Raw genomic sequence first — 18378 nt, 5'->3', positions numbered from 1 at the left:
CCGAGGAAGAACAAGAAGAACTTGTCTCCTCTCCAGAATCGGACTCCCGAGATGGAAGAAGACTTACCACAAGGTCAACGTCCCGTGAGTACTGAACACCCTTTGACTAAAACTCCAACTAAGCCGAAACAAAAGGCTGTGGTCCCAGCCTTGCCTACAGGCCACGGTCGGCATCGACAAGATGTTTGACGCCCGCCCTCCAGCTCGGGCGTGAAATGGGGGGGGGGGGGGGGGGGACGGCGCGACAATATTTTACCAATAGACCTCTGGATGGATTATAACACGATTTGCCTACAGACAACGACCCAGCTCTTTACCCTTCAAAGCCTTCCACTCCTGACGACAATGTAAGATATTTAGAGTTGCTAGCTAGAGCTGCAGTATATCATGGGGTCCAGTTACACAAGGAATCTCTAGAGGAAGATTTCCTATTTGAAACGCCTAGTAGCACACAAAGGGCTAGCCACACACTACCTATGCTTAAAGGTATGATGAGACATGCCGATGATATCTTTAAAGATCCAGTGCGTGCTCGCATTATCACCCCCAGAATCGATAAAAAATACAAGCCTGCTTCCTCAAAACCAGTCTTTATTAAAGGACAGTTACCACTAGACACCTTGGTGGTCTCTAATGCCCGTAAACAACTACAGGAGATGCTCCCCCTCCAGACAGAATTAAAATTAAAACTATTAGACGCCTCTGGTAAACAAATTGCCACCCAAGCAGCAAATCATTGCCGCATTGCAAACACCCAGGCCCTGCTAGCCAGATATGATAGGGCACACTAGGACGAGATGGAGCAATTGCTACAACACCTCCCAGATGAGCACAAAGCAAAAGCACAGGATTTAGTACAGGAAGGGAAACTCATATCCAATTACTCAATGAGATGAGCTTTATATGCTGCAGACACCGCAACTAGAGAAATCAACAGTAGTGTGTTATTAAGAAGACATGCATGGTTAAGGATTTTTAGTTTCAAACCCGAAGTACACCAGTCTATTTTAAATACTCCTTTTGACAAGGAACATCTCTTCCGGCCTGAAGTAATTAAGTCATTAGAAAAAAAGAAAAAAAGACACAGAAGTAGCCAAGTCTATAGGAGCTCTGCAGTCTCCCTTTTATCTGGGCTCCTTTTGTTGCTCCTTCAACCATGGAGGTTCGAAAACATGTCCTCAGACAATACTGCCGCCTCCTACAAAGGCAACAATCAATCTTCCTGTACAAGAGGCTTCTTGAGAGGAGAATACAGAGGCAACAACACCAAGATGTAGATTCGCATGCGCCCACCCGCCTCCCGAAAGATACAAAAAGGATGATCTTATTTACAATTATTATGTAAAGGGAGTTAAGCATGATAACATCCAATCACAACTGTAAGGACCTTGATAAGTCCCAGTCTCTGTAACACAATGCGTATAACTCACAGTACGCCTGATTTTGTGTTTTGTGTATGAGTTACAGAGTTCTTGCTGTCACGATTGGACTTTATCATCCCTTTACATAATAATTGTAAATAAGATCATCCTTTCTGTAGCCCTCGGGGCTCCGAGGGCCAAGACTTTTTTTTTTTTTTATCTTTCCTTCGGAGGAATCAGTTGAACCATTCAGAGCCTTGAAAAAGTCGTATAGTACAATGAAACACGTGTCGGCTGTTGTTTGAATTTATTTGAACAAGAATATGGAATAAAAACGAATGGAATCATCGTTTTTCTGTACTTACCTTACCTTTATTGGAGTTTATCTTACTGAAACTGAATTGCTAGAGCTACGGACCTTCTACTTCTCAGTGTGGCTGTGCTCTGGAAATTTTTTGGGTACTCTTTGTATATAGGGGTGTTTCTCCCTTATACTTGACACTATTGGGATGACATAGTGTTACCCGTCTTCATTGAGCACACTTGATTGTATAGATGTCACAAATAATTTCCAGAAACTGTGTATGTGCTAGCACTGGTATAGACCACTGTCATCCTATTTGTGCACAGATTAAAGATCATATACACCAGAACTGACGCCTGGGAGTTACAAAATGAATCAGGAAAAAGATCTGAGGTGAAGCATATATCCAGACAAAATGTTACTGTTTGGCGAGAAGTGTGGCTCACCAATTTTTCACTTGTTAATTTCCATGTGGGTCTCCAGAACTTGAAGGAACCCATAGTGGTAAACCTTGTTACAAGCCACATATGTATGTAGAGAGGCACTGGTGTCACCATTTAATCAACAAGTAATTTTGTAGAAAAGTGCCTCTTGTTTATTTATTTTATGAAACTTATAGAGCGCAGAAATGCCCAAGGGCATCTTGGCGCTAATAACAGCAAACTAGGACTCTAGAAGGGGAGCAGCTGGGAGTTATTGATTAAATAACCATGTTTTGATTTTTCTGCGAAAAATCATCAAGGATTGAGAGGATCGCACATCCAGGTCCAGTGAGTTCCATAGTTTAGTGGTAGACACCAAGAAACGTCTATCACCCCAGGAAGCCGTTCTGGTTCTAGGCACGGACATCAAAAAGGCATTAGCAGACTGTAATGGTTTATTGGGGACATGAAATGATAGAGCATTTAAAAGAAAGCGAGGTCCTTGGTTGCGAGTTGTATTTATGAACATCCCCTGAGCATCCCAAAATGTAGGACTATGGTTAGTGCCTCCTTTTTTTATGATCACCCCCCTCCCCCTCCATCCACCCAAAATTTTGGATTGATGGTTTTCCTATTCTGTGGTTTGCTAGGCTCTATCAGGGCCCTAGTGTATGTATTCTGACACCTCTAAGTAATTGTACAATTGGCTAATACCTGATTGGCATATTTAACCTACATATACGTCCCTGGTATTTGGTACAAAAGGTATCCAAGGCTTGTAAGTTAAATGTCGCTAGTAGACTGCAGCACTGAATTGTGTCACTTCTGCAGTGACAAGGTGAAAACGTGACCCTAGGCCTGTCACTGCAACCTTCAATGGGCAGTTCCCAAACTGCCAATGCAACATGACAAAATCACGCCTCTTGCCAAGTGAAAACCTTCCTTTTTAATATTAATAAGTCACCCACAAGGAAGGTCTTGGTAACCCACAAAGCAGGGTACTAGATGTTAAAAAGAAAGGCATGTTCCTCCTGTGTTCGACATTCCCTAACCGTGAAAACTCGAAAATGACGTTTTCACTGTAGGTAGGCTGGTCTGCCGCATTGGCTAACATAGTTACACTAGCCACCGCACTGTGTGCTACTTTCCACTTAGGACCACCAAAGATATTACTTCAAGGTATCAAATTAATTGTTACATTAAACCGGACTCATTGCTGAGATCAGATTTAAGGTGACTTTTAAAAGGAAGGTGACTTTAGAAAGTCACCATTTTGTTGCTAAAACCTCCTGTAGCCCGTCCTTACTGTCTACATTAGTTGCCCCCCTAGACAACAGGATGCCTTCTGCTAGGAAGCATGAAGTGCTCCCAGGGACAAAGGGAACTGTTGGTGGGAGGAGGTGTGACCTCCTTGGACAGGATGTCTCTTGAGCTGCGGTCACAGATGCCCCCCCCCCCCCCCCCCCCCCCCCCAGTTTGGTAGGAACATATCGACAGAAGAGACCTTTAATACCTTCTAAAACCTAGATTATAGAAGGCCTTGTGAGTGAGACACAGAGCCTTAAACAGGATTCTCTGGTTTAAAGGAAGCCAATACAACTCACTAACAGTGCTGAGACTGAGTGGAATTTAGGAAGGTCCATTACCAGTCTGGCTGCAGCGTTTTGTACCAGCTGCAGATAATAAATGAGCCCTTTGTTAATACCCAAATAAACGGCATTACAATAATCTAACCTAGATAACACTAGGGCAATGACTGCCTGCGTTCGAGAGGGGAAGGAAAGAAATTGTGACATTTTCCTAAGAGTCCTGATGGTCCCGAAGCAGGTAGACACCGTTCTATTAATCTTGGGGCCCAAGGAGAGAGAGTTGTCCACAATGACATCAATATTTTTTCCTCGGGACACTGGGCATGGGCCAAGCATGTCAGGTCACCAGCCGTTGGACCAGATATGCTGTTGGTTTCCAAAGATCAACACCTCAGTTTTGTCCCTGTTAAGTCTAAGATAGTTTTCTAATATCCAGGAAGAGACTGCCTGCATACAGTTTTTTAAAATTGGTGGCATACTTCTCTATGCTATTAGTGATGGACACCATAATTTGGGTGTCGTCCGCATAGAACACCACCTCCAGTCCAAAGGATCGAAAGCCATTGGCCAAACGAGCAACCTAAATATTAAAAAGGGTCGGACTCAATGAGGAGACTTGAGGGACTCCACAAAACACCTGGCCAGGGGCCGAATAAAATTGATCCATTTTCGCTATTCAATCAATTAATCGGAGTACTTGTAAAACGCGCTACCTACCCATGAGGGTCCCAAGCTGCTGAGAGTTGGGGGGGGGGGGGTGCTGCTACTGCTCGAAAAGCCAGGCGAGTAGGTCTTGGGTCTGCCGTATGTCGGTAGGGAGGGTGTTCCAGGTCCTGGCGGCGAGGTAGGAGAAGGATCTGCCGCCGGAGGTAGTTAGTTGGATGCGGGGGACACCAGCGAGGGTGAGGCTGGCGGAGCGGAGCTGGCGGGTGGGGAGGTGGAAGCTAAGTCTGCTGTTCAGGTAGGCAGGTCCGGCGTTGTGGAGTGCTTTGTGTGCGTGGGTGAGGAGCTTGAAGGTGATCCTCTTGTCGACGGGGAGCCAGTGTAGGTCTCTAAGGTGGAGGGGGATGTGGCTGCGGCGGGGGACGTTGAAGTTCAGTCAGATGGAGGCGTTTTGGATGCGTTGTAGTTGTCGTAGGTGTTTGGCTGGGATTCCTGCATAGAGTGGGTGTTGGTGCTGTTCCTAGTGTGGTCGGCCACCAAGTGTCATCCCAGGCTGAGGGGGTGAGTCAGAGAATGAGGACCTCCGTCTTGTCCTAGTTCAGCTTCAGACGGCTGCTCCTCATCCAGTCGGCGACTGCCTTCATTTCCTCGTGGAGTTTGGTTTTGGCGGTGTGTGGGTCCTTTGTGAGGGAGAGGATGAGCTGGGTGTCGTCGGCGTAGGAGATGATGTTGAGGCCGTGATGGCGGGCCACTTGTGCGAGGGGGGCCATGTAGACGTTGAACAGCGTCGGGCTGAGGGATGAGCCCTGGGGGACACCGCAGATGATGTCGGTGGCTTCGTATCGGAAGGATGGTAGGCGGACGCTCTGAGTTCTGCCGGAGAGGAAGGACGTGGTCCAGTCAAGAGCCTTCTCTTGAATTCCGGCTTCTAGGAGGCGTGTCTTTAGAGTGCGATGGCAGACCGCGTCGAAGGCGCCTGACCGGTCCAGGGGGATAAGGGCTGATGTTTCGCCATTGTCTAGTTGGCGCCTGATGTCTGTGGCTCAGATGAGGGCTGTCTCGGTGCTGTGATTTCGTCTGAATCCAGACTGGGACGGGTCCAAGATGTTGTTGTCTTCCAGGTGGCGGGCCAATTGCATGTTGACGATTTTCTCGATGACCTTTGCCGGGAACGGGAGCAGGGAGATTGGCCGGAAGTTCTTGAGGTCCTTGGGGTCCCCTTTGGGCTTCTTGAGGAGGGTGTTGATTTCGGCGCGCTTCCAGCTTTCCGGGAATGTCGCTGTTTAGAAGGAGATGTTGATGAACTTCCTTAGTTGGGGTGCGATGGCTGCGTCTGCTTTGTTGAATACGTGGTGTGGGCACGGGTTCGACGGAGATCCTGAGTGGATGGTGTTCATGACCTTGCGTGTCTTGTCATCGTTGATGTTGGACCAGGAGGTCAGGCGGTTGGCGCTGGTGGTGTTCACAGGGGAGGTGGCGTCTGGTGTAGCCGGGCGGTCATGGTGTTGAAGCTGTCGTGGATGTCGGCGATCTTGTGGTGGAAGAAGATGGCTAGTGAGTCGCACAGTTCTTGTGAGGGCGGGATGTCGTTGGGTTTGACTCTGGGGTTGGAGAGTTCCTTTATAATGCTGAAGAGCTCTTTGCTGTCGTGTGTGCTGTTATCCAAGTTGTCTTTGAAGGAGGATCTCTTGGCTAATCTGATGAGTTGGTGATGTCTGTGGGTGGCATTTTGTGGGCTGCGTGGTTGTCCGGTGTGGGTTCGTGGAGCCATGTCTTCTCCAGTTTCCGGCATGCGCGTTTAGAGGTCTGGAGCTCGTCGGTGAACCAGATGGCTCTCTTGTTGGCGTCGCTTTGGAGGGTTTCTTGAGCGGGGCGAGGGTGTTGGGGCAGTCGTCGAACCACTGTCAGAGGTTTCGGGCTGCGGCGTCCGGGTTGGTGGGGTCGGAGGGTGGGTTCTTGGCGAGGGAGGTGATCAGCTAGTCTTCGGTGACTTTGCTCCAGCCCCGGTGAGGCAGCTGTTGGGTGCGGTGGTGCGTGGTTGGTTTCTTGTAGGTTAATGTTAAGGGGAATTTGTTGAGCGCACTGTCACCATGAGTTTCCTGGCGCTGATAGGACACTGAGGCTGTACGAGAAGAATTTTAGTGGGGGTGTGAGAAGAGCAGAGTTTTTAAAGATTTCCTAAATGATAAAAGAGAACATGAGGTCTTGAGTGAGAGTGGGAAAGAATTCCATAACTTGGGAGCCAGATGAGAGAAGCTGCGGCCACCTAGTTTAATGAGTTTGAAACGGGGGATGACTAGAAGCTGAAGGTGGGTGTGGACCTCAGGGTACGGGGGGCAGTAGGGGATGACCAGGGACTTCAGGAAAGCGGGAGAGGGACCAGTCAAGGCTTTGAAGACCAGGCAGCCGACCTTAAAGGCTATTCTTTCACTAACTGGTAGCCAATGCAATTGATGTAATAAAGGTTTGGCCGACTGCCATCTGGGGATTTTGAGTGCCAGTCTGGCAGCCTGGTTTTGGATGATCTGTAGCCTAGACAGCAGGGATTTGGAGAGGCCATGATACATGGAATTGGAAAAGTCCAGACGGGACATCACCAATGCTATTAGAACTTGTAGCAAAGCTTCAGGGGTCAAGAGGTGGGCAACTTTCCGTATCCTGTGTACCTGGAACATACAGGAAGATATTACGGCACTCACCTGGGCCTTGAGAGTAAGCTCAGAGTCAATAATGACCCCGAGACTCTTTACACAACCAGCAGGAGAAGGTGGTGGACCAAGCTCGATTGGCCAGTACTGGGGGCCCCAATGGGAGGCGCTTCTCCCAGGAAGGAGGAGCTCAGTTTTCCCAGGGTTGAGCTTTAATTGATTTTGATTCATCCAGTGCTGGATGTGTATCATGACCGCCTGAAAGTTGGTGACGGTGTCCGGGGAGGAGAGGGGAAAAATAATTTGTAAGTCGTCAGCGTAATTGAATACAGTGACGTCCCACCTACCCAGGGAGTGAATAAGAGGTTGAAGATACAAATTAAAAAGGAGGGGGGGACAAAGAAGAACCCTGGGGGACCCCGCAGGATGAAGGAGCACTGGTGGCGCTAAAGGGACCCAAGCTGACTGCTTGAAATCAACCCTCTAGAAAAGACTTAACCCAGGACAGGGCAAGCCCACGGACTCCGGCGGACTCGACACGGTGGAGTAAGATGTTATGATCCACTGTGTCGAATGCCGCCGACAAATCCAGTAGGACCAATGCCTGGGGGCGTCCTCTGTCGGCATTGCCTCTGAGGTTGTCCAAGACGGCAAGGATCACAGCCTCGGTAGAATGGGCTGGTCTGAAGCCGGCTTGGTTCATTTCCAGGAAGTTGGACTCCTCGATGAATTGCGAGAGGCAAGTAGTCACGTGTGCCTCCAAGATTTTAGACCGGTAAGGCAGGAGGGAGATGGGCCGGTAGTTGGCAAGGACCGCTGGGTCCGCGCAAGGTTTTTTCAGCAAAGGCACCAGTACGGCCTCCTTAAACGATCTAGGAACTGTGCCAGAGTTGAGGGAGGTATTAAGTAGGGGTAGAATACAGTGCGGTAAGGTATGACAGATGTCGCGAAACACTGAGGGAGGACAACAATCCTTGGGGGAGCCGGATTTCACTCGAGTAGCCAGCTTGGCTAGGGAGTCGGGATCGAGTGTAGGGAAACAAGTCAGGGTGGAGGTGTTGATAGGGGGGGCTGCGGCTATAGCTAAGAGAGGAGAATGGGGGATGGAATTTTTAATTGCCATGATCTTGTCAATAAAAAAAGTGTTTAAGGCATTACATGATTCTGCGGAGGGGGGCAGATTCGGGAGTGTCCTGGCGTCCGATGTTAATTTGCAGAGGACCTTAAATATCTCTTAAGATTTGTTGGGGGCTGTGTATATTCTCTCGGAGACAAAAGCAGACTTAGTTGTGGGGATAGCTTTTTTATATACTTTACGTGCGAGCACGTACGCCTCCCTGTCAGTACTAAGATAATTACGCCTCCACTTGCGCTCCAGTTGGCGCAGCTCGAGGTGTTGTGATTTCAGAGCTGAGTTAAACCATTTGTGGGATCTGCTATGGCGTGAGCGAGGGAAACGGGACAGGGGGGCAAATTGGTCGCAAGCCGTCGTAAGCCAATGAGCAATATTAGCGTCCAATGTATTGACGCCTGGAGTGTTACTAGGTAGGGGCTGTGTCTCCGCAAGAAAAGAGAGGAAGGCAGAGGAATCAAGAGCATTCCATTTCCGGGCGATCCCGCCCTCCAGAGGGGGTGGCCTGAGCAGGCCCTTTACAGAAATAGAGGACTCAATCAGCAAGTGGTCAGACCAGACGCAGGGGGAGATACTCGGACAGGAGAGCGATACCCCCTGCGTCCAGATGTGATCCAAGATGTGGCCCCCGATGTGAGTAGGGGTGGTGACGTGCTGGGTCAGGTTTAGACTGAAGAGTGCCTCAAACAGTTCAGTGGCGTGAGGACCGGCATCGGCATGGTTAAACCAATAATTAAAATCGACGAACATGACGATACGTGAAATGGATGCAGTGGTGGTCGGTCCAGTGGAGTTCGGTGATGTGGTCGAAGGCGACGTGGGAGCCTGTGGAGAAGACTGGATCCAGCGTGTGGCCGGCGGCGTGGGTGGGTGCGGTGACAAGTTGTCTGAGGCCGAGGTTGTCGATTAGGGTGGCGGAGTTGGCGTTGTTGTTGTACTCGAGGTGGAAGTTCAGGTCCCCGTGGAGGATGTAGTCCGTGGAGGCGAGTCTGTGGGAGCTGGCGAGGTCGGCGATGGAGTTGCTGAACTGAGCCCAGGGTCCGGGGGGGGGGGGGGGGGGGGGGTCTCTAGATGAGTGTTCCTCTGAGGGTGGTGTTGGGGTCGGTGTGGATCCGGAAGTGCAGGTGTTCGGTGGTGTTGAGGGTGTCATTTGCGTGGGTGGCAACCTTGAGGGTGGACTTGTGGGCGATGGCTATTCCTCCTCCGATTCCGTTGGCACGATCCCTGCGGGTGATCTTGTAGCCATCCGGGATGGCTATGGCGATGTCGTCCGCCGAGTAGTTGTTAAACCAGGTCTCGGTCAGGAAGGCCACGTCTGGGGCGGAGGTGTCGAGCAGATCCCAGAGCTCGACGGCGTGTTTGCGTGCCGAGCGGGTGTTGAGGTGTATGCAGCGGAGGTGGCTGGGTCTGTCGCAGGTGAAGCTGCAGGTGTTGCAGGAGAAGGGTCCGTTTTGGGGCGGCCTGGAAGCAGGTGTGGTTTCGGCCGGCGTTGAGTGTGTGGAGGGTGCTGGCGTCGTAGTGGATTCTGGTGTCGTGGCGTTCGTGGGGTCTAGGGGTTCTGGCGCAGGGTGCGGTCAAGGCGGGGACGGGCGAAGACGGGCTTGCCTTGGGCGCGCCTTCGGTCTGCCAGCGGCGCGCCCGCTACGCGCGCCCGCCTCTCGGCCTGCATATGAGGTGGCTTGGGAGGGAGGAGCAGTTGGGAGGCGGGAGCGGGGAGGCGAATGGGTGTGCAGGGGGGCAGGGCCGCAGGGAAGCAGCTGCTGGAAAGTGCCGGATCGGGAACGGCTGGGGTACTGGCGCACAGGGCAGAGGGGAAGGAAAAAAGAAAAAAGCCCAGGAACAAGGAGGCAGGAACCAGTTAGTCAAGTGACGAGCAGCAGCGTGGGGGCGACCTGCCTGCAAGCAGTGTCAAAGGTCGCCGTATTTGTGCACGTTCACTAAGGAATGAGGTGAGCATCTTAATGAACCCCCATTTGCCTTAAACTTGTCCACCAGTCTTAGAGGGGATATAGTGTTGAAGGCCACCGTAAGGTCAAGAAGAATCCACAGCGTGTTATGTCCAGCATCAAACTGAATTCAAATTTGGTTGATTACGGAGGTTAATGCGGTCTCCGTGCTGTGATTATTTCTAAAACCATGCTGTGAGCCTTAGAGCCACTGATATTTCCCTACGTAGGATCTGAGATGGAAGTTCAAATGTTTCTCTAGAATGTTTGCTGTGACAGGTAACAGGGAGATGGGGCAGTAAATCTTTAGTTCAGCCGGATTCAGTGAAGGTTTTTTCAAAAGAGGTTTGACCACTGCAGTCTTCAAAGGAATAGGGTACTATCCAGCTGAAATTGCTCCATTGAGCAGTGAGGTAAGGTGGGGTACAATCACTTCCCTTACTACTTTCATCAAATTCAGTGGGCATGACTCCAAAGGGGAACCAAAAGTAATTCCCTCTAGCAAGCGGTCTGTATCTTCTGGTGACAAGGGTGGAAAGGCAAGAAACTTGCCTTTCTCTGCCATGGTTACGGGGTTATCGGAAGGACCTGCAAAGAGGACTGGGCCCATTCGGGGAAATGAACTCCCCTTGTGCGAAGCCAGATAAAGTGACTCCAAGGACGAGGCAACTAGTCCCCTGTTAGCATCAGGGTCACAAAAGTTAACAAAGCCTGCACCCAGGCTAGGTGTCCAGGAATGCCTGCAGTTGGATGCCAAAGTGCATCATGGGAGACTAATTTCTGACCTACCCGAGGTGTCCCTAAGAACGGGAGACCTGTGCCTGAAATCAAAATGGACCTGCACTTAACTAGTCTAGACTCTCGTGGGAGATCGAGTGCTGAGACCAGAGACTACCTCTGACCTCTATGGACCCAGAGGGTGGCCCCGGGAAAACTTGCTGCTCATCTTCAGCATTCTGCATCCCCAGTATAAGGCCCACTCTCTGCTAGACCATGATAGAGGATAAAAAGTACAAAGCGGACCCTAAGACTGATAGACCCCTCACCCAAGTCGTCCCTGTGACTGGTCCATAATCCTTTGCAGCCTGCCTAAGTGAAGGGTAATAGCTGTTCTAACCAGCTGTCTAAAAAGGCCTGCCAAGCCGCTTACCATGATTTATTGCATTTCTTAAAAGTTAACTACGGTGATCTCTTTGCGTATTGAAAACTCATATCTACGATTTCCCTCAATAGACTATTATTATTTTGTGTCTACTAAAATATAAAAAGATAAAAAAATGATGAGTCACAGGTGAAGTTGCATACATTCTTGTGTTTTAGGTCGAAAAGGATCCAATTAGTTCAAGTCCACAAGTAAATGGGGAAAATGTAGAGATGGACTCAGAAGATGATGACTCCGAAGAGCTAGAAGAAGATGAAGACCGTGGACCTGAACAACCAGCACCGCTTACTACAGAACAGAACAGATCCTCTATAGAAGATCCGTTGGTTGCGAACATCAGTAAAAAGGTACATTAATAAAGATGTTCTTGAGGCTGGTGCTCACTAGGTAAACATGTGATTGTTTTATGCATAGAAGGTGGTCGATCTGCTGCTATTAGATTCTAAATGGTAAACAGTAAATATGGTTGCTGGATGATGGCTTACCATCTTTTGAGTGGGTACTATTTAAATATTTTATGGGAAGAGGGTTCTGTTAAATGGCATCTGTAGGATGGGTTTTAATCAATAGTGTATGCTTGTGTTTTAAATCTTTTGATGGGTGTAGAACTGCCCCTTGTGTGTCACACAGTTATATTGTTGTGATTCTGTTTGATAACTGCCAGTTGGCTAAATGCTAACTAGCAATTTGATGGGTACGTTCCACATGAAATATGGGCATCCATGTTTCCACCTGTTCTTACCAGGTAATTGTATTAACTTGCAAATGGGTAATTCACACATTTCTTTGCCTCGGGCAACTACAGATCCGAGACGTGGATTCTGAAGAAGATTCCGGAGAGTCCATTGAGGAAGAAGATGATGGAAATGAATCTGACTTGGTACGTGTGGATGGAAAATACATCCCAACTAACATACCAAAATTACATGAATTTTGGAGTACCTGAAAAGATGTTCTTTTGTCTCATAACTGCTAGGGATACGTTGCTAAATCACAAAATATTAATATTCTATTGATGACCAAATAGTTACGAATTATTTCATGATCTTCAGTTGATATATGAACAGTTTAGATAGAGAATGTTTTTAATTTTTATATTACTGGTTCTGGTTGTTGATAGCATATGAAGCAGTACTACATGCTGTACCAATGAAAAGATGTGCCAGGTGATGCAGCCTGTGATTCGTAAATTTACTCACATCCTAGTTTTGTATTAGCTTTTTAATGGTAAACGGTGCTGATGCTTTTAAGTGGTGATACAACACATTGTTGTGTAGAATATAACAATAGTATTCAAAGAACTTTGAAGAAATCACTGTCTTGTCATGTGCTAATCATGTCTGTTAACAGATGATCACTTTGTTTTTCAGTCTCACTGGCATTCAGTACCTCAATCTAATCTTGTGATTCTCCAGAGTTCTGAATCCAGTATGCGTAAAAAGCTGCAGAAGAAGAAAGCAAAGGTAGAAAGCCCTTGGGTAAAACCCACAAGGAAGCGTAGGAGGCGAAATAAAAGGAAGCCTGGAGTTCTGATAGGTAAAGGGATTTCTTTTTTGCTTGTTTCTTTGGGACTAGGTTGTTCATGTAGTAGTTATTGAACACGCGCAGTTTTCTTGTGCAGAGGATATTGTAGTTAGTCTTAGGATTGTGGTTTGGCGTTTCTGACAACATAAAGTGTCTCCAGTACCTTCTCTTCATTAATGTTCTGTATTGCAACTAAACAGGTAGTGTGCAGGCCTTTTTGTTATGTGAATCTGGGTTTTGGAACCCACCACATGAAAAGTGGTGATTTAGAACATTAACGAGTGTGTCGATCTTAATGAATTGTAAAGTCTGAATATTAACGATTGAGTACATTGGCTACACCTAAATCCCGGCTCTGTTCTTGTCCCACCATTGGTTAACCTAGCACAAAGTGATCGTTCTTCAGTGTTGTGTATAGCCAGTATCCGGCATACCTACATGTGCAGACCACCTTCTCTACATTGTCTAAGTTGGTGACCCATGCTCTCAGCATACAAATCCCAGGCGTCTGATCTTGGTGCAGCAAAATATATGGAATTCATTAAACGAGTCTGATTCAACACCAGTTGAAGTTGAAACAAAGGTAGACATAAATGTTTTCCTAATGTAGATAAAGCCCATGGTAGTCATGGGCTTTTGGTCTTCCATTTATGTGGTTACATACACATAAATACAGCTTGAATGCAGTCTGTTTTCTTCTATGTATTTGTGATTATGTACAGAAAAACATGCAGCTGACCATTCACAGCATCCATGTGTCTCCTGTCTTCTAACTGCCTTCCTGATAACTGGGTTGTATGGAAACTTTTAGGTGAAACAAAGACAGAGGGAGATTATAACAATTATATATTAGCATGTAGTTTAGAATCAAAATATATCTTTGCATCATTGAGGCTGTGCCCACCTACTTTCGAAGTCACTGCTTGATAGTTACAGCTGACAAGTTAGAGAATCCATAACTTTTCGTTTTTTTCAGCTATGGAGGTGTACCACTGTGCTTTTATGTTTATTGAGTATCTTCGTTAAATAGCTTTGCTACAGTTATGGATGTTTAGAACAGCAGTTCAGTGAAAGTTTCACTGATCTCTTTAGATATTATCAGACATGTTGATTAATGAGAAGTGGGTAGATTTTAGCGATAAGGTACATCTAAGAACAACAAAAATGTCATGACATTAGTTAATTTTTTCCAGCATTGGTCCTTTCATTAATTTACATGCTTGAATCATTCCCGACTGTCGAAGTAGGAGTCCCACAGTAACATAATAAAGCAGTATGTATCACTGTCATAGGCTGTAATGGCAAGGAAAAAGCCTAATAGCCTATCTATGTCCTTAAAAAAAACCAAAAAAACTTGAACTGTAACTAATCAGGCGACAGCCCTCTCTAGAACACTCCCAACAGAGGCTTAGTACCTCAGATTTTCTACCACTCGTTGTGTGAAGGAAGCCTCCTTGACCTCTGCAGTTTCTTCAGCTATTACTTCTTTTTGCATCATCCAGGTTTATATTTCATGTTTCATTTCTCTGACCCTGGCACTAATAAGTCAGAGTATCAGAAAACAATGTAATAGACTACAAATGTTCTTACCTTTTCCTCGAAAACCTCTTGCGTTCAGAGAGATGAGGTTATTATTGGGACTACAGAAACTTAAATCTGTCACCTTTGATGAGGACAGTGAGGATTCCTTCACCTCACAGGAGAAGTCAAAGGGCGAAGTCGCGCCAAGGGTCTCTAGAAGCAGCGCAGAAAAGCCATTAAAGAAAGACTTACCGTAAGTCTTTCTAGGATGCTTCTCACAGAGCGAGAAAATTGGAAAAACCCAGAGGCAGAACCTACAACTTCCTCTTCAGCCCTGACACTACATCAGGGAAATCCTCAGAACCTGACAATAAGGAGTCTGCGGCAAAACTTCAGTCAAAATTATCGTTAACAGCAATTTATGATCACAACATAGAGGACCACAGCAATGTCAACTACGCCTGACTCTTCTACAATGGCCTCGTTTGAGGCGACCTCCCACTGCGACGGTCTCATCTATGACGGTCATCTACAATGGTTTTTATCTATGACGGTAGTCTACGACGGTCTTATCTATGACAGTCGTCTACGACTGTCTCATCTATGACTGTCGTCTAAGACTGTCTCATCTATGATGGCCTCGTCGTTGACGGTCGTCGTCAACGGTCTCGTCTATGACGGTCGTTGTCGTCGGTCTCGTCTATGACGGTCGTTGTCGTCGGTCTCGTCTATGCCGGTCGTTGGTGACGGTCTCGTCTATGACGGTCGTCGGCGACGGTCTCGTCTCTGACGGTTGTCGGCGACGGCCTCGTCTGTGATGGTCATCGGTGACGGCCTCGTCTGTGATGGTCATCGGTGACGGCCTCGTCTGTGATGGTCATCGGCGACGGCCTCGTCTGTGACGGTTGTCGGCGACCACCTTGCCTGTGACGGTCATCTACGATTGCAGTCGACGACAACCTCATCTATGACCTTGGTCGATCTTGAGAATTACGTGCTTCATGCCCACCGGTCTGTCTGATTCGAATGCTGCATCTGACAGAATGCATCTGATGAATGCTGCATCTGAGGAAAGCTGCATCTGAGGAAAGCTGCATCTGAGGAAAGCTGCATCTGAGGAAAGCTGCATCTGAGGAAAGCTGCATCTGAGGAAAGCTGCATCTGAGGAAAGCTGCATCTGAGGAAAGCTGCATCTGAGGAAAGCTGCATCTGACGGAAGCTGCATCTGACGGAAGCTACATCTGACGGAAGCTGCATCTGACGAAAGCTGCATCTGACGAAAGCTGCATCTGACGAAAGCTGCATTTGACTCAGACAGACCGGTGGGCATTACACCCGTAATTCTCAAGTACCTATTCTGTTTTCGGAGACACAATTCTTTCAGAAATGTGCCACGCATTGAGGAAGCCCCAGGCTGGATGGCCATGTAATGGGGTGAAATACGTGTTGGCTGTCTTCCACTTCTTTGCATACCTACTCCGAATTTCTTAAATGAGTGACAACACCTTTATATAAAGAACTATCCGGCTTATTGGAATTTCTTCTGAATAATATGACTACCTTGACTTGTCCTGACAACCACCTTGGAACTCGCTTATGTTTAGGGGTTCAGGGGTTTCGGCCTGTCAAGGAGAAGTATCGCAACAACATTTGCTCAATACCTAACGGCCAGTAATGGATTGGGAGCCATCACCCCTCTTTCTCCTAGAATTATGCCTGTGCTACTGTACAGGCTGCCAGCTTGCTGGCAATATGGGGCAGGTATAACCACCAGATTTAGTCAGATGTTGCCACATACATAGCATTTCTGCCAGAAGACAGGGCAGAAACAAAAAAGATTCTGCAGGTGGGCGAAATATCCTCATCAGAAAACATGTACTGCTCAATAGATATAGCTTTAATAGGGTTCCCAAAACTGGTAGGGCCAGTGGTCCTTAGATGCCAAGGTTGGGTCACATGCAACCCATACTCCTCTCTGTAGAGTCTCCCCTTGTACCTCAGGATTATTTATTGCCACTTGTGCTTGGAAATCTGTTGGGAATTTCTAGAGGGTGCTGTCGTCTGATTGGTTCCAGTTCAAATTTGGTCCTTTCTAAAAAGGACATAGGCTATTAAACTGCTTTTTCAATGCCATTATAGTCTATTATAGTGATAAATACTGCTTTATTATGGTACTTTGGGACTCCCACTTTGACAAGGGGGATTGATTCAAGCGTGTGAATCTATGAAAGATACCAATACTGGAGAACTGTAGTTACAGGTTAGTAACTTATTTTCAAGGTCTTAATGCCCTTTTTGTAAAAGTATATCTCAGCTGATTTGCCTTTACTAATGCTGCTTACAGGTATCAAGTTAATATGGTTTCTACAGTTAACAGATGTGTAGGGAAGACTTTGAGATGCATTAGTCCGTCATATTACCCACATCCAAGGTATTTTGTCACGGACAGGTCTTACCAAACCTATGCTATTACTCTTTGTTTTCTCCCTAAGCCCACCTCTTCTTTCCTGTTTTTACACTTATTTCACCTTTAGTAACTCTTTTCCCTACCTCATTATAAGCTAAGAGATCAGCGGTCCTTGACAAAAGGAAATAAACATTTGGATTATTATAGGCTACAATCTGCGCTATAATGAACAGGAAGTCCAGCCGGACTTCAAAATTTATTTGATACTGAAATAGGTAAAAATAACCAAACAACAGTAAAGCAGTGGGACACAGTCCTGTATCCACAAGGCTAGACAAACAATTCACAATACAAATAACTAGGAATTTTAAGGCAATTGAAAAGTGAAGGAGCAAAACATTAGAATCAATTTGCTTCACGTATGTAGAAAAAACATGATTTTGGCACAAAGTTGTGAACTGGTGTTTAGACTACATAAACTGTCGACGGCGTTTCGATCCAGTTAGAATTATGGATCATCGTCCGGACATTCAATGCTTTGCCTGAATTTAAAAGCCTGTATTTACAAGGAGAAACAAGGGGACACATAGAATGATGATTAGCAAGCTGTGTTACTCACAGAAGCAAAAGCAGTCAGGTGACCTTACCATCCTTAAGGTGATACCTGCCATTCGTGTAGATAAGTATCAAGGAATCAGTGCCAGACGAACACGGCTCATGTGCAAAAACCTATTTGTGCATATGGACGCGTTGGACTGAAAACAACCAAACGTGTGTGATAGTATCAATCAAGTGTCAGTCGTAATCAAGTTACACAAGTGTCAATCGTAATCAAGTTACACTCTAGAGACCGGAGCAGTAAGATATTTACCTCCGGGACGGTATAATTGGGCAACCGGGGCGTGTGAGGAATCAAGGAAGGTAGGGCTACTGGATATTGGAGCCTATGGGGGTTAAGGCCGGAATTAATGCAAGGCCCAGTCACACGGACAAGGTAACGTTGGGTCTGAGGGATGGGGCTTACCTCGAGGTGAATTGTCGGTTCCCTGGATGCGCGAATCGTAGTTGGGATGTTAAAATTCAGACATCCACAACAGCTTCGACAACCAACCCGTAGACCTACCCACCCAACCTTCCGCCGTACCTTCACCCCCCTTGAACATCCTTAATGAATGGAACCCAATCTCCACTGAGGACACCATCCGCCTGATGAACTCCATCCACTCAGGATCCCCCACAGACCCATGCCCTCACCACATCTTCAACAAAGCCGATTCCATCATAGCACCACACCTCCGAGACGTCATCAACTGCTCCCTCAACTCCGCCACCTTCCCGGAGAGCTGGAAACACGCCGAACTCAGCGCCCTTCTGAAAAAACCCACAGCGGACCCCACCGAACTCAAAAACTACCGCCCCATCTCGCTCCTTCCATTCCCGGCCAAAGTCATCGAGAAAGCTGTCAACAACCAGCTCGCCGCCTTCCTCGAAACCAACAAATCCCTCGACTCATCACAGTCCGGCTTCCGAGCCAAACACAGCACTGAGACCGCACTCATCGCCGCGACAGACGACATTCGAACTCTACTGGACAATGGAGACACAGTCGCCCTCATCCTCCTCGACCTCTCCGCAGCCTTTGACACAGTCTGTCATAGCACCCTGTTACAACGCCTCAGTAACATCGGAATCCAAGGAA

At 47.3% G+C, this 18378-nt stretch overlaps 1 protein-coding gene across 10 annotated transcripts in view; it reads left to right on the top strand.

Annotated features, from left to right (window-relative positions):
• Positions 1-18378, top strand: part of EHMT1 (euchromatic histone lysine methyltransferase 1) — an 834115-nt gene that overhangs the window by 290961 nt on the left and 524776 nt on the right. For 9 of the 10 annotated variants that reach the window (XM_086921124.1, XM_086921127.1, XM_086921128.1 and 6 more), the window contains 3 exons: positions 11386-11574; positions 12033-12107; positions 12598-12763. In XM_086921124.1, the coding sequence (XP_086777250.1) occupies positions 11386-11574; positions 12033-12107; positions 12598-12763 (430 nt within the window). The remainder of the gene's footprint in view (positions 1-11385; positions 11575-12032; positions 12108-12597; positions 12764-18378) is intronic. The other variant, XM_086921122.1, reaches the window with a different exon arrangement.

The sequence above is a fragment of the Lissotriton vulgaris genome, chromosome 5 (genome assembly GCF_964263255.1).
Source record: "Lissotriton vulgaris chromosome 5, aLisVul1.2, whole genome shotgun sequence".
In the NCBI taxonomy this organism is placed as follows: Eukaryota; Metazoa; Chordata; class Amphibia; order Caudata; family Salamandridae; genus Lissotriton; species Lissotriton vulgaris.
The sequence above is the reverse complement of the archived record's forward strand: the minus strand, read 5'-3'. Positions and strand labels throughout refer to the sequence as shown.